Source organism: Lepus europaeus, chromosome 20, assembly GCF_033115175.1.
Source record: "Lepus europaeus isolate LE1 chromosome 20, mLepTim1.pri, whole genome shotgun sequence".
NCBI lineage: Eukaryota > Metazoa > Chordata > Mammalia > Lagomorpha > Leporidae > Lepus > Lepus europaeus.
Genome location: NC_084846.1, coordinates 299724 through 321549, shown reverse-complemented (window position 1 = coordinate 321549; position 21826 = coordinate 299724). Strand labels below are relative to the sequence as shown.

The following is a 21826-nucleotide window of genomic DNA, read 5'->3' as shown; positions in this document are numbered from 1 at the left end:
CTGTGCGGAATTACTTCCTAACTGAGTCAAAGAGAGAGAGAGAGAGAGAGAGAGACCCAGCAAGGAGCAAGGGAGAGAACAATCTGGGTGAGTCATTTTTTGCACAGCCTCAAACCTGAAGAATCAAGCAGAGCTCTCTGGCCACACCCATCACAGCCTCTAAGGATCCATCAAAGCAGACAGCCCACTTAGAGGGATAGTATAATGAGAAAAAAACACCACAGCAAAAATAAAAAAAAAAACACGTAAATTATCTCCAACATGCCAAACAACAAACGTAGAAACCGAGGTAACAAGAGCAAGGAAGACACTATGATGCCCCCAAATGAAAAAGTCACCCCAATGCAAGATTATGAAGATGAAGAGATAGAGGAAATGCAAGAAGCAGATCTCAAAAAATTCATAAGAACATTAAGAAGTTCTCAAAAACAAATTCTTGAACTACAGAAATCCTTAATGGACAAGATAGAAAATCTCTCTCGTGAAAATGAAATACTAAGGAGGAATCAAAATGAAATGAAACAACTAGTAGAACATGAAACTGTGATAGTGACAAAAAACCACTATGAAATGAAGAACTCAATAGATCAAATGACAAACACATTAGAGAGCCTTAAAAACAGAATGGGTGAAGCAGAAGAGAGAATGTCAGAATTAGAAGACAGAGAACAGGAAAGGAAACATGCAAACCAAAGAAAAGAAGAGGAAATCAGAAATCTAAAAAATATTGTAGGGAATCTACAGGATATTATTAAAAAACCCAACATTCAGGTTCTAGGAGTTCCTGAAGGCATGGAGAGGGAGAAAGGATTAGAAGGCCTTTTTAGTGAGATACTAGCAGAAAATTTCCCAGGTTTGGAGGACAGAGACATCCTAGTACAGGAAGCTCATAGAACCCCTAATAAACATGACCAAAAGAGATCCTCACCACGACACGTCATAATCAAACTCACCACAGTGAAACATAAAGAAAATATCCTAAAACGTGCAAGAGAGAAACGCCAGATTACTGTCAGAGGATCTCCAATTACACTCACAGCTGACTTCTCATCAGAAACCCTACAAGCCAGGAGAGAATGGCGAGACATAGCCCAGGTACTAAGAGAGAAAAACTGCCAGCCCAGAATATTATATCCTGCAAAACTCTCATTTGTGCATGAAGGTGAAAGAAAGACCTTTCACAGCAAACAGAAATTGAAATAATTTGTCGCCACTCATCCAGCCCTGCAAAAGATGCTTAAAGATGTGTTACATACTTAAACACAGAAACACGGTCACCAATATGAAAAAAGGTAAAGGAAGGAAACCTCACAGCAAAAGATCACAGGAATCTCAAACCATATATTAGAAAAAATCTTTGGCAAATGACAGGGCAAAGTTACTCCTTCTCAATAGTCACATTGAATGTTAATGGCCTGTACTGTCCAGATAAAAGACACCGATTGGCTGATTGGGTTAAGAACAAAACCCATCTTTTTGCTGCTTACAAGAAACCCATCTTTCCAACAATGATGCATACAGACTGAAAGTGAAAGGCTGGAAAAATATATACCATGCCAACAGAAATGAAAAAAGAGCGGGCATAGCCATCTTAATATTGGACAACATAAACTTTACCACAAAAACTTTTAGGAAAGACAAAGAGGGGCACTATATAATGATTAAGGGATCCATTCAACAGGAAGATATAACGATTATCAATGTATATGCACCTAATTACAGGGCACCAACTTATTTAAAAGACTTGTTAATGGACTTAAAGGGAGACTTAGACACCAATACAATAGTTCTGGGGAACTTCAATACTCCACTCTCAGAGATAGACAGATCAACAGGACAGAAGATCAACAAGGAAACAGTAGATTTAAATGACACTATAGCCCAAATGGATCTAACAGATATATACAGAACTTTTCATCCTACATCTAAATACTTTACATTCTTCTCAGCAGTACATGGAACCTTCTCTAGAATTGACCACATACTAGGACATAAAGCAAGTCTCAGCAAAATCCACAGAATTAGAATCATACCGTGCAGCTTCTCAGACCACAAAGGAATGAAATTGGAAATTAGCAACTCGGGAATCCCTAGAGCACGTGCAAACACATGGAGATTGAACAACATGCTCCTGAATGAACAATGGGTCATAGAAGAAATTAAAAGAGAAATCAAAAATTTTCTGGAAGTAAATGAGGATAAAACACAACATACCAAAACCTATGGGATACAACAAAAGCAGCGTTAAGAGGAAAGTTTATATCAATAGGTGCCTACATCAAGAAATTGGAAAGGCACCAAATAGATGAGCTTTCAAGTCATCTCAAGGATCTAGAAAATCTGCAGCAAACCAAACGCAAACCCAGTAGGAGAAGAGAAATAATTAAAATCAAAGAAGAAACCAACAGGATTGAATCCAAAAAAACATTACAAAAAATCAGCCAAATGAGGAGCTGGTTTTTTGAAAAAAATAAACAAAATTGACACCCCAATGGCCCAACTAACTAAAAAACAAGAGAAAAGACCCAAATCAATAGGATCAGAGATGAAAATGGAAACATAACAACAGACACCACAGAAATAAAAAGAATCATCAGAAATTACTACAAGGACTTGTATGCCAGCAAACAGGGAAATCTATCAGAAATGGACAGATTCTTGGACACATACAACCTACCTAAATTGAGCCAGGAAGACATAGAAAACCTAAACAGACACATAACTGAGACAGAAATTGAAACAGCAAGAAAAGCCCTCCCAAACAAAGAAAAGCCCAGGACCAGATGGATTCACTGCTGAGTTCTACCAGACATTTAGAGAAGAACTAACTCCAATTCTCCTCAAACTATTCAAAACAATCGAAAAAGAGGGAATCCTCCCAAATTCTTTCTATGAAGCCAGCATCACCTTAATTCCTAAGCTGGAAAAAGATGCAGAATTGAAAGAGAATTACTGACCAATATCCCTAATGAACATAGATGCAAAAATACTCTAGGTAGGTCCTTTGTGTCACATCCACTAGATCCGGAAGCGTTTCCTCTGCAGTTTTTTTCTTGAGTCTTTTCCTGAGGCTACAGTAATTCCACTTTTATGAAACTAAATTTTCCCAGACTATCGGGGCATGTCCTCACTATCCGCCATCTTGGCTCTGCCCCCCAAAAATAGAGATTTAAGAATACCCTGATGGAGGGAGGGCATCAAGAAGGGTGGTATAGCAGAAATGTGTTCAAAGTTGCACAGAGAGAAATTGCTGAATAGAGGGGACAGCCAAGAGACAGAAAAACAAAAGGTAGGCTAGAGTGACATGGGAGCATGCCAGAAAATGTAGGATTCCAACCCGGGGCAGCTAGAGGTGCCCAGAACTGCATAAAGAGAACAACAACAACAACAAAAAAACAGTGGGGGGAAGACTTTAGTGGCTTCTACTGCTGCCACAGCTGGTGCTGCCTCCGACCCACCCTGTGACAGACAGCTGAGATACATGCACGGTTTAGTGGGAAAGATAATCAAAGTGAATAGCAGCCATGGGAAGTGGGCATGATCCAGGGGGATGAACTGAGAGATTCTACACACCAGTATCCCTCAGTGTCTTCCCATCCATCAGAGCTGCAGCGGGCAGAAAGCAGTCATCTTGGTTGTTTACATTCAGGCATGAAAGAGGGTGGGCTATGCTTCTCAGAATAAGAATATAGAAGAACCTATAAACTCACCAATGGAGCAGGCTAAACCATCCATAACACAGGCTGAAGAAGAAAAATTTGAAGTCATGCCAGAAAAAGTATTCAGAAAATTAATAATCATATTACTTAGAAGTAATGAGAAAAAGATTCTATATCTGTATGAAAAGCATGCCCAAGGATTAGAGATCATAAAGAAAAGTCAGAATGAAATACTAGAAATGAAAAACTCTATTGACCATATTTAAAAAATGGAATCCCTCAAAAATCAAACAGATGAAATAGAAGAGTGAATATCAGAACTCAAAGACAAACTTCCAAAAATAATACAGTCAGATTAAACACAGGAAAAAGAAATCAGAAAATTAAAAAAATATGGTTGGTGACCTACAGGATTCAATCAAGCATTGTAATGTCCAGATTATAGGAGTCCCTGAGGGTGTGGAAATAGAGAATGGATTGGAAGGTGTTTTCAATGAAATAATATCAGAAAACTTCTAATAGAGGCAAATCGATAGAAACAACCAAATTCAACAAATATTCAGAGGCCCAACAAATTAGTCCAGAAGAGAAATTCACGGCAACACATTGTGGCAACACTCAGCTCAGTGAAACACGAAGAACAAATCCTAAAATGTGCCAGAGAGAAATGACAAATCACATTCAGGTACAATTTAATCAGACTCACCCCAGACTTCTCACCGCAAACACTACAGGCAGGGAGACAATGGCATGATATATTCCAAGTTTTAAAAGACAAACCATGCCAACCTAGAATACTATACCCTGAAGAGCTATCATTTATGAATGAAGGGGAAATAAAGATATTCTGATGTTGCTGTTGATTTCTCAACAATGTTGCAGTGGGTTCATTTCTGAGAGGAGCAGCATGGTGGGGGCAAGAGGCGCGGAGTCAACACACAGACCCCGGGAGTCGGGTGAAAGCAGGCTTGAGGCGAGCAGCCTGCAGACTCGTTTATTACAGTTGGTACAACAGCTTATATAGCCAAGACCAGCCAATCTGGTCAAGGGGCGGTGTATGCCCCAACCAATCACAGCCTGTTGCCAGGCAGTTTCCAAAGCCATCCAATTACAGCCTGTTGCCAGGCAGTTTCAAATCCATTCAATCACAGCCTGTCGCCAGGCAGTTTCCAAAGCCATCCAATCACAGCCTATTGCCAGGCAGGCTCCATTGCCAGGTGGGTTTCAAAGCCATTTCTAAGTAACTGACACTCGCTTGCCAGTGGCCACCTTGGCATGGCCTTCTCATTCCACCACATTTCCCCCTTTTTGTTTATTTTTGAGCACTGATCCACAGCCAGGAGCCTGGTGATTCCTCCTGGTCTCCCATGTGGTTGCAGGGGCACAAGCACTTGGGCCATCCTCCACTTCTCTCTCTCTCTCTCTCTCTCTCTCTCTCTCTCTCTCTCTCTCACTGTCCACTCTGCCTGTAAAAAAAAAACTGACATCAGACAGGGATGCCCACTCTCACTATTGCTATTCAATATAGTCCTAGAAGCTTTAGCCAGAGACATTAGGCAAGAAAAAGAAATTAAAGGGATACAAATGGGAAAAGAGGAAGTCAAACTATCCCTATTTGCAGATGACATGAATCTATATAGGGGATCCAAAATTTTTTTTCTAAGAGAATATTGAATCTCATAGAAGAGTTTTAAAAAATACCAGTATACAAAGTTGATGCTCAGAAATCAACAGCTTTTGTATACATAGACAATGCCGTGGCCAAGGAGAATTTCTAAGATCAATCAAAATCACCATAGCCAGAGAACAATGAATTACTTGGAGATAAATTTAACCAAGGATGTCAAAGATCCCTATGATGAAAATTACAAAATCTTAAAGAAAGAAATAGAAGAAGAAACAAAAAATGGAAAAATTTGTGATGTTCATGGATTGGAAGAATCAATATAATCAAAATATCCATTCTCCCAAAAGCAATTTACAGGTTCAATGCAACACCAATGCAAATACCAAAGTCATTTTTTAACTCTTATTTAGCAAATATAAATTTCCAAAGTACAGCTTATGGATTACAATGGCTTTCCCCTCCCCCATAACTTTCCTTCTGCCTGCAACCCTCCCAACTCCCGCCCCCTCTGCCATTCCATTCATATCAAGATTGTGGGATCTGTCCTTAATGTGTTGTCTAATGTGAAGTGATGTTATAACTAGTACTGAAACAGTATTTTTATACTTTGTGTTTCTGTGTGGGTACAAACTGATGAGATCTTTACTAATTACATACTGAATTGATCTTCTGTATATAAAGAGAATTGGAAATGAAAAAAAAAACAACCTGGTGTTAAATTGGAAATGGCACAGAAAATTAATTAATTTAAAAAAATATTATGTAGGATCTCTGTCTTTAATGTGCTGTACATTGTTATTTAATGCTATAATTAGTACTCCAATGGTAGTTTTTTCACTTTATGTTGCTATATGGGGCAAACTGTTGAAATCTTTACCTAATATATACTAAACTGATCTTCTGTATATAAAGAGAATTGAAAATGAATCTTGATGTGAATGGAAGGGGAGAGGGAGCGGGAAAGGGGAGGGTTGCGGGTGGGAGGGAAGTTATGGGAGGGGGGAAGCCATTGTAACCCATGAGCTGTACTTTGGAAATTTGTATTCATTAAATAAAAGTTTAATAGTGTCAATTTCACTTCAACAGGTTTCCCCTTTGGTGCTCAGTTGTCGCAGATCAGGGAAAACAAATGAAATTTGTCTGTTTGGGACTGGCTTCATTCACTCAGCATGATGTTTTCCAGATTCCTCCATCTTGTTGCAAATGACTGGGTTTCATTGTTTCTTACTGCTGTATAGTATTCTATGGAGTACATGTCCCATAATTTCTTTATCCAGTCTACTGTTGATGCGGCGACAACTAAGCACCAAAGGGGAAACCTGTTGAAGTGAAATGGACACTATAAGAAACTATGACCTGATCAGCTCTTGTCCTGACTCTAGATGTACAATGTAATACTTTATCCTTTTTAGTATTTGTTGTTGTTGTTGTTGTTGTTCTAGTACTAGTGGTTGAATTCTGTAATTAACACACAATTATTCTTAGGTGTTTAAATTTTAACTGAAAAGTGATCCCTGTTAAATTTAAAAAAGTACCAGGGGATTCCAATACAATCCCATCAAGGTGGCATGTACCAATGCCATCTCACTAGTCCAGGTGATTAATTTCAGTTCACAACCGATGGCTCTGATAGGTCTAAGAATCAAAGGGATCACACTAACAAGACAAGTGTCTGCTAATACTAACTGATAGAATCAAAAAGGGAGAGAAAGATCCAACATGGGAAATGGGATACACAGCAGACTCATAGAATGGCAGACGTCCTAAACAACACTCTGGCCTCAGAATCAGCCCTTAAGGCATTCGGATCTGGCGGAAGAGCCCATGAGAGTATTGTAGACATGGAAAGCCAAGACACCATGGAAAAGAAAAAAATAAGAAGACCTAAATGAAAGATCTCTGTTAGTGAGATCCCAGTGGAAAGAACGGGACCATCAAAGAAGGAGGTACCTTTCTCTGAAGGGAGGAGAGAACTTCCACTTTGACTGTGACACTATCGGAATAAGATCAAAGTCAGTGATCTCTAAAGGCTTCCATAGCCCTGGCAACTCATGACTAGAGCCTAGGGAGATTACTGACGCCATGAACAGGAGTGTCAAATTGTTAAGTCAGCAACAGGAGTCACTGTGTACTTACATCCCATGTGGGATCTGTCCTTAATGTGTTGTCTAATGTGCAGTGATGCTATAACTAGTACTGAAACAGTATTTTTACACTTTGTGTTTCTGCGTGGGTACAAACTGATGAGATCTTTACTAATAATATACTGAATCGATCTTCTGTATATAAAGATAATTGGAAATGAAAAAAACAACCTGGTGTTAAATTGGAAATGACATAGAAAATTAATTAATTTTTTAAAAAAATATTATGTAGGATCTCTGCCTTTAATGTGCTGTACACTCTTATTTAATGCTATAACTAGTACTCCAACAGTATTTTTTTTCACTTTGTGTTGCTATATGGCGGCAAACTGTTGAAATCGTTACCTAATTTATACCAAACTGATCTTTTGTATATAAAGAGAATTGAAAATGAATCATGATGTGATTGGAAGGGGAGAGGGAGCGGGAAAGGGGAGGGTTGTGGGTGGGAGGGAAGTTTTGGGAGGGGGAAGCCATTGTAACCCATGAGCTGTACTTTGGAAATTTATATTCATTAAATAAAAGTTTAATTAAAAAAAAAGAAAAAGAAGAAGAAGACCTAAATGAAAGATCTCTGTGAGTGAGATCCCAGTGGAAAGAACGGGGCCATCAAAGAAGGCGGTACCTTTCTCTGAAGGGAGGAGAGAACTTCCACTTTGACTATGACTATCGGAATAAGATCAAAGTCAGTGATCTCTAAAGGCTTCCATAGCCCTGGCAACTCATGACTAGAGCCTAGGGAGATTACTGACACCATGAACAGGAGTGTCAAATTGTTAAGTCAGCAACAGGAGTCACTGTGTACCTACATCCGATGTGGGATCTGTCCTTAATGTGTTGTCTAATGTGCAGTGATGCTATAACTAGTACTGAAACAGTATTTTTACACTTTGTGTTTCTGCATGGGTACAAACTGATGTGATCTTTACTAATTATATACTGAATCCATCTTCTGTATATAAAGATAATTGGAAATGAAAAAAAAAAACCCTGGTGCTAAATTGGAAATGGCATAGAAAATTAATTAATTTAAAAAATATTATGTAGGATATCTGTCTTTAATGTGCTGTACACTCATTTAATCCTATAACTAGTACTCCAACAATATTGTTTTTTCACTATGTGTTGCTATATGGCGGCAAACTGTTGAAATCGTTACCTAATATATACTAAACTGATCTTCTGTATATAAAGAGAATTGAAAATGCATCATGATGTGATTGGAAGGGGAGAGGGAGCGGGAAAGGGGAGGGTTGTGGGTGGGAGGGAAGTTTTGGGAGGGGGAAGCCATTGTAACCCATAAGCTGTACCTTGGAAATTTATATTCATTAAATAAAAGTTTAATTTAAAAAAAAAGCAAAAAAAGTTTAATAAATGAAAAAAAATTCATTTTCAATTACCTTTATATACAGAAGATCAATTTAGTATATATTAAGTAAAGATTTCAACAGTTTGCACCCACACAGAACATAAAGTGTAAAGTGCTGTTTGAGTGCTAGTTATAGAATTAATTCACTTTGAACAACACATTAATGACAGAGATCCTACATGGGGAGTAGGTGCACAATGACTTCAGAATTGATCACACTGATAGTTATAACAGTCAAAGGGATCACACAAACAAGACTAGTGCCTGCTCATACTAACTGATAGAATAAAAAAGGGAGAGAATGATCCAACATGGGAAGCAGGTTACACAGCAGACTCATAGAATGGCAGATGTCCTAAAGATTGCTCTGGCCTCAGAATCAGTCCTTAAGGCATTCAGATCTGGCTGAAGAGCCCATGAGAGTATTTTAGGCATGGAAAGCCAAGATACTCTGGCAAAAAAAAATGACCTAAATGAAAGATCTCTGTGAGTGAGATCCCAATAGAAAGAACAGGCCATCAAAGAAGGAGGTACCTTTCTCTGAAGGGAGTAATGAACCTCCACTTTGACAATGACCTTGTCTAAATAAGATAGAAGTAGGTGAACTCAAAAGGCTTCCATAGCCTTGGCAACTCATGCCATAACCAAGAGTGTCAATTTTTTAAGTTAAAGTATTTCTTCACAGACCTAGAGAAAATGATGCTGAAATTCATATTAAGAAACAGGAAACTGTGAATAGCTAAAGCAATTCTTTTTTTTGAGAGGCAGAGTGGACAGTGAGAGAGAGAGAGGCAGAGAGAAAGGTCTTCATTTTCTGTTGGTTCATCCCCTAATGGCTGCTGAGCCTGGCATGCTGCAGCCATCACACAGCGCTCATCTGAAGCCAGGAGCCAGGTGCCTCTCCTGGTCTCCCATGTGGATGCAGGCCCAAAGACCTGGGCCATCCTCCACTGCACTCCAGGGCCACAGCAGAGAGTTGGACAGGAAGAGGAGTGACGAGGACAGAATCTAGTGCCCCAACTGGGACTAGACTCTGTTGTGCCAGTGATGCAGGCAGAGGATAAGCCTACTGAGCCTCAGTGCCAGGCAGCAATTCTTTATAATTAAAACAAAGCTGGAGTATTCACAATTCCAGACTTCAAGACATACTACAGGGCAGTTATTATCAAAGCAGCCTGGTTCTGGTGAAAAATGGATGGATAGACCAATGGAATAGAATAGGAACACCGAAAATCAATCCAAACATCTATAACCAACTCATATTCGACAAAGGAGCTAAAACCAACCCCTTGGAACAGGGACAGCCTCTTCAACAAATGGTGCTGTGAAAACTGGATGTCCATATGTTGAAGTATAAAACAAGACCCCCATCTTAACAAAATATACAAAAATCCACTCACCATGGATCAAAGATCTAGATATATGCTGCAAAACCATGAAATAGATTGAGAGCATAACGGAAACTCTTAAAGACATTGGAGCAGGCAAAGAATTCCTGCAGAAAACCCCAGAGGCACAGGTAGTCAAAGCTTAAATAACCAAATGTGATTACCTCAAATTGAGAAGTTTCTTTGCAGCAAAAGAAATAATCAGGAAAGTGAAGAGGCAAGCAACACAATGGGAGGGATTATTTGCAAACTACACGACTGGTAAAGAATTAACAACTAGAATCTATAAAATGATCAAGAAACTTCATAACAACAAAACAACCAAACCAATATAAAGATGGGCCAAGGACCTTTACAGACATTTTTCAAAAGAGGAAATCCAGGGGCGGAGCCAAGATGGCGGAAGAGTGAGGGCGCACCAACAGTCCGGGAAAAGATAGTTTAACAAAAGTGGAGTTACTGTAGCCTCAGGAAGAGATTCAGAAAAAAAAATGCAGACGAAACTCTTCCAGATCTAGTGGATGTGACACAGAGGACCTACAGGGAGACCAAGGTGCCACCGCCGAGCTGACCATGCCAAGGGAGGAGAGCCGTGAGAGCAGGTAACCGAGGGAGCCCAGCTGCAGAATTTGAGTGCCAGCACTGGAACGAGAGGTGAGACAGGGACCTCTCAGTAACCCGAGACATTGGCGGGGAAAGAAAGAACAAGGCCTGAGGTCCCACTGGGGAAAGTGCACCAGGCTGACTGGAGGAGAGAAAAAAAAGTGAACAAATAGTGGGAACTGGCAGGGTCACTAGCCTCTCTCTCCACTCACCTTACAAAGCCAAGCAAGACAAAGAGCAGGGGCCATTTTACATATGTAAAACAAACTCAGTAACCTAGGCAACCTGGTGAGCTGTGTGGAATTACTTCCCAACTGAGTCTAAAAAAAAAAAAAAAGAGAGAGAGAGAGCGTGAGCGAGCTAGCCAGAGAACAACATGGGTGTGTCACCTTGGGCACACCCTTAACCCTGAAGAACCAAACAGAGCTCTCTGGCGACACCCAGCATAGCCTCTAAGGATATAAGAAAGTCCACTTAAACTAGAGTCATAGTATAAGGAGAAAAAACACCACAGCGAAGGAAACAAAGAACACATTCAAGATGCCAAACAAATGTAAAAACCAAGGTAACAAGAGCAAGGAAGACACTATGATGCCCCCAAATGAAAAAGTCACCCCAATTCAAGATTATGAAGATGATGAGATAGAAGAAATGCAAGAAGCAGATCTCAAAAAATTAATAAGAACATTAAGAAGTTCTCAAAAACAAATTCTTGAACTACAGAAATCCTTAATGGACAAGATAGAAAATCTCTCTTGTGAAAATGAAATATTAAGGAGGAATCAAAATGAAATGAAACAACTAATAGAACAAGAAACTGTGATAGTGATGAGAAACCATAATGAAATGAAGAACACAATAGATCAAATGACAAACACATTAGAGAGCCTTAAAAACAGAATGGGCGAAGCAGAAGAGACAGTATCGGTCTTAGAAGACAGAGAACAGGAAATGAAACAGGAAAACCAAAAAAAAAAAAAGAAGAGGAAATTAGAAATCTAAAAAATATTGTAGGGAATCTACAGGATACTATTAAAAAACCTAACATTCAGGTTCTAGGTGTTCCTGAAAGGCATGGAGATGGAGAAAGGATTAGAAGGCCTTTTTAGCTAGAAACTAGCTCACAGACTGAAAGTGAAAGGCTGGAAAAATATATACCATGCCAACAGAAATGAAAGAAGAGCGGGCATAGCCATCTTAATATCAGACAACATAAATTTTGCTACAAAACTATTAGGAGAGACAAAGAGGGACAATATATAATGATTAAGGGATCCATTCAACAGGAAGATATAACGATTATCAATGTATATGCACCTAATTACAGGGCACCAGCTTATTTAAAAGACTTGTTAAGGGAATTAAAGGGAGACTTAGACTCCAAAACAATCGTACTGGGGGACTTCAATACTCCACTCTCAGAGATAGACAGATCAACAGGACAGAAGATCAACAAGGAGACAGTAGATTTAAATGACACTATAGCCCAAATGGACCTAACAGATATCTACAGAACTTTTCATCCTACACAGAAAGTATTTACATTCTTCTCAGCAGTACATGGAACCTTCTCTAGTATTGACAACATACTAGCCCATAAAGCAAGTCTCAGCAAATTCAAGAGAATTAGAATCATACCATGCAGCTTCTCAGACCATAAAGGAATGAAATTGGAAATTAGCAACTCAGGAATCCCTAGAGCACGTGCAAACACATGGAGGCTGAATTACATGCTCCTGAATGAACAATGGGTCATAGAAGAAATTAAAAGAGAAATCAAAAATTTTCTGGAAGTAAATGACGACAACAGCACATCATACCAAAACCTATGGGATACAACAAAAGCAGTGTTAAGAGGAAAGTTTATATCAATAGGTGCCTACATCAAGAAATTGGAAAGGCACCACATAGATGAGATTTCTGTTCATCTCAAGGATCTAGAAAATGAGAAGCCAACCAGACCCAAAGGTATTAGGAGAAGAGAAATAATTAAAATCAGAGAATAATTCAACAGGATTGAATCCAAAAAAATTACAAAAAATCAGCCAAACGAGGAGCTGGTTTTTTGAAAAAATAAACAAAATTGACACCCCATTGGCCCAACTAACTAACAAAGAAGAGAAAAGACCCAAATCAATAAAATCAGAGATGAAAACGGAAACATAACAACAGACACCACAGAAATAAAAAGCATCATCAGAAATTACTACAAGGACTTGTATGCCAGCAAACAGGGAAATCTATCAGAAATGGACAGATTCTTGGACCCATACAACCTACCTAACTTGAGCCAGGAAGACATAGAAAACCTAAACAGACCCATAACTGAGACAGAAATAGAAACAGTAATAAAGGCCCTCCCAACAAAGAAAAGCCCAGGACCAGATGGATTCACTGCTGAATTCTACCAGACATTTAGAGAAGAACTAACTCCAATTCTCCTCAAACTATTCAGAGCAATCGAAAAAGAGGGAATCCTCCCAAATTCTTTCTATGAGGCCAGCATCACCTTAATTCCTAAGCCAGAAAAAGATGCAGCATTGAAAGAGAATTACAGACCAATATCTCTGATGAACATAGATGCAAAAATCCTCAATAAAATTCTGGCCAATAGAATGCAACAACACATCAGAAAGATCATCCACGCAGACCAATTGGAATTAATCTCTGGTATGCAGGGATGGTTCAATATTCGCAAATCAATCAACGTGATACATCACATTAACAGACTGCAGAAGAAAAACCATATGATTCTCTCAATAGACGCAGAGAAAGCATTTGATAAACTACAACACCCTTTCATGATGAAAACCCTAAGCAAACTGGGTTTAGAAGGAACATTCCTCAATACAATCAAAGCAATTTATGAAAAACCCACGCCCAGCATCCTATTGAATGGGGAAAAGTTGGAAGCATTTCCACTGAGATTGGGTACCAGACAGGGATGCCCACTCTCACCACTGTTATTCAATATAGTTCTGGAAGTCTTAGCCAGAGCTATTAGGCAAGAAAAAGAAATGAAAGGATACAAATTGGGAAGGAAGAACTCAAACTATCCCTCTTTGCAGACGATATGATTCTTTATTTAGGGGACCCAAAGAACTCTACTAAGAGACTACTGGAACTCATCGAAGAGTTTGGCAAAGTAGCAGGATATAAAATCAATGCACAAAAATCAACAGCCTTTGTAGACACAGGCAATGCCATGGCTGAGGAAGAACTGCTAAGTTCAATCCTATTTACAATATAGCCACAAAAACAATCAAATACCTTGGAATAAACTTAACCAAGGACATTAAAGATCTCTACGATGAACGTTACAAAACCTTAAAGAAAGAAATAGAGGAGGATACCAAGAAATGGAAAAATCATCCACGCTCTTGGATGTGCATGTACTCTATATAATACTGTACAGCAGTAAAAAAAATGTAATCTGGACATTTACAATAAAATGGAGGAATCTGGAAAACATCATGCTGAGTGAAATATGCCAGTCCCACAGGGCAAATATCATATGTTCTTCCTGATTGATGACAACTAACTGAGCACATAAAAAAATCTGTTGAAATGAAATGGACACTGTGAGAAACAATTACCAGATTAGCCCTTGTCTTTACTGTTGAGGAACAACTTAGTATTTTATTCCTTTTAGTATTTTTTTGTTCTACTTAATACCATTGGTCGAACTCCTTAGTTAATACACAAATATTCTTAGGCATGTAAAATTAACTGAAAAGTAATCTCTGTTAAATATAAGAGTGGGAGTAAGAGATTAAGGAGATATACAGTTCGGGACATGCTCACTCAATTTTCCTCCAATGGTAGGGCTAGAAATGTGCCAGGGGATTCCAATTCAATCCCATTAAGGTGGCATGTACCCATTTCATCTCACATGTTTAAGTGATCATTTTAAGTACATAATTGATAAAAAAGGTTAAGTGTCAAAGAGATTTCACAAATAAGACCAGTGTCTGCAAATAATGAAGGACAGAATTAAAAGGGAGACAATGATCCTACAGGGAAATCAGGATACACAGCAGACTCACAGAATGGCAAATGCCCTAAAAAGCACTCTGGCCTCAGAATCAACCCTTGGGGCATTTGGATCTTGCTAAAAGGCCCATGAAAGTCTCACAGGCATGGAAAGCCAAGGCACTGTGGCAAAAATGACCTGAATGAAACATCTCGGTGAATGAGATCCCAGCAGAAAGAATGGGCCATCAAAGAAGGAGGCACCTTTCTCTGAAGGGAGGTATGAACCCCCACTGTGATATGGCCTTGACTAAGTAAGATCAGAGTTGGTGAACTAAGGAGGCTTCCATAGCTTTGACCTCTCATGGCAAGAGCTTTGGGTGATTACTGACGTTTAAATAAGATTGTCAATTGTTAACTCAACAATGGGAGTCACTGTGCACCTGCTCCCCATGTAGGATCTCTGTCTTTAAAGTGTTGTACTATGAGAATTAACAGTAAAACTACTAGTCAAACAGAACTCTATATCTTGTGTGGTTGTATGGGTGCAACCTGTTGAAATCTTTACTTAGTATATACTAAGTTGATCACCTGTATATAAAGATAATTGAAAACGAATCTTGATGAAGATTGGGATGGGAGAGGGAGTGGGAGATGGGATGGTTATGGGTGGGAGAGAGGTTATGGGGGAAAAAGCCACAACAATGCAAAAGTTGTACTTTGTAAATTTTTATTTACTATATAAAAAAACAATACCCTGATGGCAGTTAGTATCAGAACAGTGTGTATTAACCCTTGACTTTCAGTGTCTCCTGACACCTTTGTGGGACAGCCAATTCTTTGAAGAACTATCATTATCTCTTACTAATTTGAACCACGAACTGCATAAATATTCTATAATCTTATATTTGTAAGCCTTCTTGGCCAATACACTTACTTTCAAAATGTGAGGCTATCAAATCACAAATAGTATGTTAATTAATATTGGATGTAATCCCATGCTGAAGTCAATTTACATATATGTATAATATAGAATATATATTTATCTTCTGTGAAACATTAAAGACATTTAATTCACTCAACTAATTTGATCAGGATATTTTCCTGTTTCAGGGTCATTTTATGAGAAAATGTGCACCCAACCGCTATTTGCCCCAGTAATGTCTCACAGAGGGCATGGACTACAGCACACAGCTGTAGGGGATATTATAATAGGAGATATAGCTGCTGTGGGATATGTCTTGAGTCCACATTTCCTAGCCTTATATACATTCCAACAAAAATAGTACTTTTGATATTTTTTCTTCCCAGTCTTTGTAATGAGCTGTGTTAGGTATTTTAAATATTGCACCATACTGTGAGAAACATTATTCTATGATTTGTCATTATAGAGTCTGAACTGAAAATGTTACATGGAGCTAAACTCACTCCCTAGAATAAGTCTCATCAACAAATGCAGACATTTGGATTTCCACATGCAGAGATTTTAAATCAGACTGCTACCTTACACCAGACACAAGTATCAATTCATAATTTAGCAAGGATCTAAACCTAAAACCTGAAACCATCAAATTACAAGAGGAAAACATTGGGGAAACACTGCAAGTCATTTCCCTGGCAAGAATTTTTTGGATAAGATCCAAGAAGTAAAGGCAATAAAGGCAACAATATACATTAAGCTAACTAACTTCTCATCAGCAAAAGACACACTCATCTAAGTGAAGACACTACTTACGAAATGGGAGAAAATATTTGAAAAACATGGATCCAATAAAGTATTAATCTCCAGATGTATAAGGAGTTCCAGAAACTTAACAATAGCATAACCAACAATCCAGTTAAGAAATGAACTAAGGATATGAACAGGCATTTTTCACAGGATGAAATACAAGTAGCCAAGAGAAACATGAAAAGATGTTCAGGATCACTAAACATCAAGGAAGTGACAATAAAAATTAAAATGGGATTTCACTTCACCACACTTTGAATGAATATTATCCAAAATTTGAAAAATAGCAAATTCTGCTTAGGATCAGGAAAAAAGGTACCCCAATACAATGTTGATGGGAAGGATTGTAAGCCAGTACAAACATAATGGAAGACAATAGAGGAACTCCTCAGAAAACCAATATTGGTTCTACAACCTAACTGTCTTACACCTGGGAATGCATCCAAATGAATTGAAATCAGCACAAGAAAGAGTCTCCTGCATTCCCAATTCTATAGAATCTCAATGCACAATACCTAAGATGTAGAACCATCTAGATGTCCATCAACTGATGACTGGGAGAAGGAATTGGTGAGATATTTGTATATATAAAATATCATATTATATCATAACATATATATGAATATTATTCAGCCATGATTAAGAATGAAATCTTGACATTTAAAACTGGAGGTCATCACAGTAAATTATATAAGCCAGAAGCTAAAAAAATATTATGTTTCTCTCATTTGTGTTAGTTAATATATGAGTATAAAATTGTGTGGACTTTAGAAAATTTCTTATGTAATTATAAATAGTGCTTCCCTGAATCAAATCACCTTATTGACAATATTCTGCTCTTTCACAGATTAAAAAAAATTGAGTTGTTTCTTCTGAGGACTCTTGCAGTACAAGTAATGGTAGGTTGTTAATTTGGGTGTTGGTTATCAGTGTGATAATACGGCCAAAAACTCATTTATCTCTAAACTTATGTGCATTTATTAGCATATATATCATTTTAAAATGATTTTTAACAAGTTGCATAGCAGAAAATATTTTTTAAAATGTTCCATAGCAGATAACAATTACAGATGTATCTATGCCCAGTCTGTTGCAAAAGAACCCACTTTCCATTATACCTGATCATGGCAATCTCAACATGAAAACATGGTCATGTGTTACTGAAATAAAAGTACCTGAGGATACGAACAGGTGTTCAACGCATGACCTCTTCTGGGAGATGTTACCTGCCATGGAAGAATCCTAGGTTGAGATGCATCTCCTGGAGATCCCTTTTCTATTTGCTCTGATAGCATCTTATGGAGTGCATGGGCCACTGCATACACAGCATTGTAGATGAAATAGCTGGAGTCAGATATGGTCAGCATATCAATGTGCCCTGGGAAAAACTCAAAGGAAGCATTTGGTGGGCAGACTCCAATTGTTCCACAAAGTGACCCAGGAGGTAAGCAGTGAAAAGCATGAAGCCATAGTTGACTAAGGAAGAAATCTTCTGGGTAATGGGAAGGGTCCACTGTCTTGACAAAATATTTGAGGCCAGGAATTTCCCCCTTGTGGTGTGAAAATGAGAATCCTCCATGGAAGGAGTGCAGCATGTGGTCTGTCTCCTTCACAACTATCTCCCACTTTTCAGCCATGATCCACACCTTCCCCAGGGTTAAATAGTATGCAACAATCAGCTCCATGGTATACAGACTCCTTACATCACCATATAGAATATACACATTTGCAGATGAAATTTGAAGCCCTTCTAGGAAGGATATTTCAGTTTCTTCATATCTTGACTTAGTGTCTGGGAGCTTTACTGAATAGGCCAAGCAGACACCTTTCTTTACCATCTCAGCTTGAATTTCCTGAAGGAAGTGCTCTGCTTTCATATCATTAGATACAAAGATCGCTACCCAAATCCAGCCAAAATGTAGCAGCAAGGAGAGCATTCCACTGGCCAGAGAGCTGTCACTGTTGGCCATCTGATAGAGTGATGGAAACTTGTCTCTCTCACTTAGCATGGGATCAAAAGTTCCATATGTGATCTGAATGGAAAGAAAACCGGCATGATTTGACTTTTGTGGGTTTTCAGTTGTCTGGGGAAGTGAGAAAAAAAGTCCTCTGCAGAATTATCCCGTGTAGGCATAAGTAAATTCTATCACCTGGGAGCAGTGTAACCATGCTTCAATGCCTATTGCTTTTAGGAGAAGAAATGTAAATCTTCATTCATAGCATGACTGATAATGTGTAAGATACCCATTTTCTTCATGTAATATTTGTAAGGAGAAGATGGCATGTATTTTGGATTCAGAATCACCAAGACATCGGTCTTTCCCTCCTCTCACCTCATGAGACAGGGGAAGAACAGCTCCCACTGCAACTAGTGTTAGATGTTTCCTCAGGGACAAATATTTTGTGTGGGTTGATCTCCTGATACTTTGAATTGCATTTGTTTTCATAGCATATCCTAAATTGTCTTGAAAAATATATTCACCTACCATTTCTGAATTCAGGTAAAATTGCTTTTCAGACCACAATCCTCCTAAGCGATTTCTGTCTGAGCTTGGTGGTAATGTGTGCAGATTGCTACCTGTTTGCAGTTATTCTCCATTAAGAATCCTGGAAATGTGAATACAGGCCCTAGCAAGCCGCTTGATTGGTTATGTGATTGGGTTCCTGACACCTCCTTGGAAGATTCGGAGTGAGTGCTTTTACAGTGGCCAGTGAGCACCAGCACTATGGTGGCTATGTTGTGATTATATCATGAATGGTTGTGCACTGTCTGCCTGTATTTGTCTCTTATTCTGTCAAACACACACTAAGATCTAAATCTCTTAGTTGCACATGGAAGTGAACTGCGAGTCCTGTGAAGGAATCTGCTGAATGTGAGGAAGTCAGGATTAGGCATAGGGAGAGGGTAAAATCTCTTCTAAGTGTAACTCAGCCCCAAACACTCCTTGATGATCTTTGGGACTGTCATGGACCTCAGTGTGTACCAAATGGACAGTACTGTCCCAGGTCTTGATATACCCATGTCTAACATTGAGTCATCCTAGGATATCTCTGCACTGTGGGTATTTCCTGTCAATAGTCAGCAGTCAACTTTCTCAGCAGGTGGGGATGGATACATTGGGCCTAGACAGTGATCTTTCTCACAGTCCAAGGAATTCCCCAGACTGTTTCAAATCGTGGTGCTATATGTGCAGTTGGCTTCCACATGACCCTTGCTTCAAGTTGGACAGGTCTGGTGGGAGATGGTAGAATTTCTCACCAGAAGTCAAAACCCATTTACCTGTGGGGTTTTGTACAGTTCCAACATTGTTCCAATTTCAGCTGAAAATGCTGACGTGGTTCCAGCAATAATGGCAACCGTTTTGCCTTGTGTCTGGCAGGTGTAGTTAGGGATGAGATGATGCTTTCCAGTCAGCCACTGCAGAGTGCTCTTCAGGGTGAACTGACCACTGGTAACAGAATTGTAGAGTTGGAAACCCAGGGTCAGGTTGGGGAGTATCTGGGGGTCCTTATTGATCTCCTGGATGGCAAAGCGGAAGGCCAGCACATATTGGTAGTTCTTCCACAGCCACCTAAGTAGTGGGGCAGCATCAGGGAGAAGGGTGAGACCATGGAATTCAGAGCAACAACACAGCTGTACCCTGAGGCAGCAATGGTCAGACTGAGGCTTCCACTCAGTGGTGCCTCAGCTCTGGCACATGGAGGAGGTGTGAATGAGGTTCCAAGGGCTCTAGAAGATCGTAGAAGGACCCTGAGACTCATCTGAAGCAAATTTTGTCAATAATCACACTCACCTTCCTGAGCCCTTCAGGAAAGCCTTGCTGTGTCCCAACATGGGATTTCACTTCTACTTTGGGATGGAACCCAAGAGGCAAGCATCTCTGTTTTCAGTACCCTCTGAAGTAGTTGAACACCATCTGACTTGTCAGTCATTTTAGCATTTGGAAGCATCTCTAATATATTCACCAAAGGGATTTTCATGAGCCCTTTCTGTAATTATCTGTTATAATATACAAAACTAACAGGAGCATTTTCATTCAGTTATGTTTGCCTTGCAAATGAGCATTTCATTCAGAACTTCAAATTGTCAGAATACTTACAATGTTTATTTTTTTTTCACTCTTTTCCTCATGCATGGGATTCCATTTTATCTATTTATCCATCTATATGCTACTGAAGCTGTTTAATTCTTAGATTTACTTGTTTGAATGGCCAATTAATAGCATTAATTGAAATGTTTCTTGCTTTTAATCATTTTGCTTAAATGTAATTAATATTTCATGAAGGGCTTTATTTTTCAGTGCTTGGTTACTTGTAGCTCTTGCTGTCAGTTGAAAGCTGACAAGTTTGTTTCTTTTCTGCTCAAATACATGCCCGCCAGGTATTAAGTTCTGGACCATGTACAAAGTTGATAAAAATCCTGCAGAGACCATAAGCATCAGTGCTAGATATGTGTATTCATGAATGACATCTCACTCAAAACCCAAATTTTTTCAGTGTTCTTAACTCATCTTTCAAGAGTATGCAATAAGCTACTGTGACAATAAAATAGAGATCTCTCCAAACTATTTCTGTGATTCCTATAACCTTGAAACAAATTAGAATATAAGAAATATTTTTCATTAGATTCCACTTAGTAATCTCAATGCTATTCTTTCACAAAACATGGAATTTAAAACAGTTTAGAATGGTGATTTGACACATGATCCATGTTTTGAAATGTGGCCTTGTTTCATAAAAAATATGCAAAAGTGCTTGTGTGTGAAATATTTTTTTAAACTTGGAAGATTTTTAAAAATTTAATGATAAAGCAAGATTGATTTTAGAATATGGTGTCTAGAGGCAGAACAGGTCTATGATTGCTTCATTGATCAATTTTGCCAAATATTTAGGTTATAAATAACACCAATGGTAAAGTTTATATTCAGAAGATTGAAAAACATATATTCTTAGCAAATACATATGAAGCAATTACATTTAATCTACAAGGATGCTGGACACTTGCTGGTGGGGGTGACAAGCAATTTATAAACCTTTAATTTTATCATAAGAATTTTGTTTTGCAGTAGTAATATCCTTAATTAGGAGATGAAGAACATAAGGCTTGTGTCATAAACAGATAGAAGGCACAGTCAGGATTTTATCTTCTGTCTGTAAACCATTCTCATACTCCTTTCAGTATCTACAGTGACCATGTAATTGACCTTCCAAACTAGTACACTTTTGATAATAATATAGGATGATATTAATGAATACACAAGGATTATTGGCATGAATAGGCTGTAGGAAGCAAAGAAGGATGTGTGATTATTCTAGATAAAACAAATATGTCACA

General features: G+C 38.6%; 1 protein-coding gene across 1 annotated transcript in view; it reads right to left on the bottom strand.

Annotated features, from left to right (window-relative positions):
* Positions 1-20472, bottom strand: part of LOC133749968 (vomeronasal type-2 receptor 116-like) — a 43577-nt gene extending 23105 nt beyond the window's left edge. Inside the window, exons 1-4 of the mRNA XM_062179337.1 lie at positions 20386-20472; positions 20132-20253; positions 19772-20063; positions 17718-18524 (exon numbers count right to left, since the gene is read on the bottom strand). Coding sequence (XP_062035321.1) covers positions 17718-18524; positions 19772-20063; positions 20132-20253; positions 20386-20472 — 1308 coding nt within the window. The remainder of the gene's footprint in view (positions 1-17717; positions 18525-19771; positions 20064-20131; positions 20254-20385) is intronic.
* Between the last annotated feature and the right edge of the window lie 1354 nt (positions 20473-21826).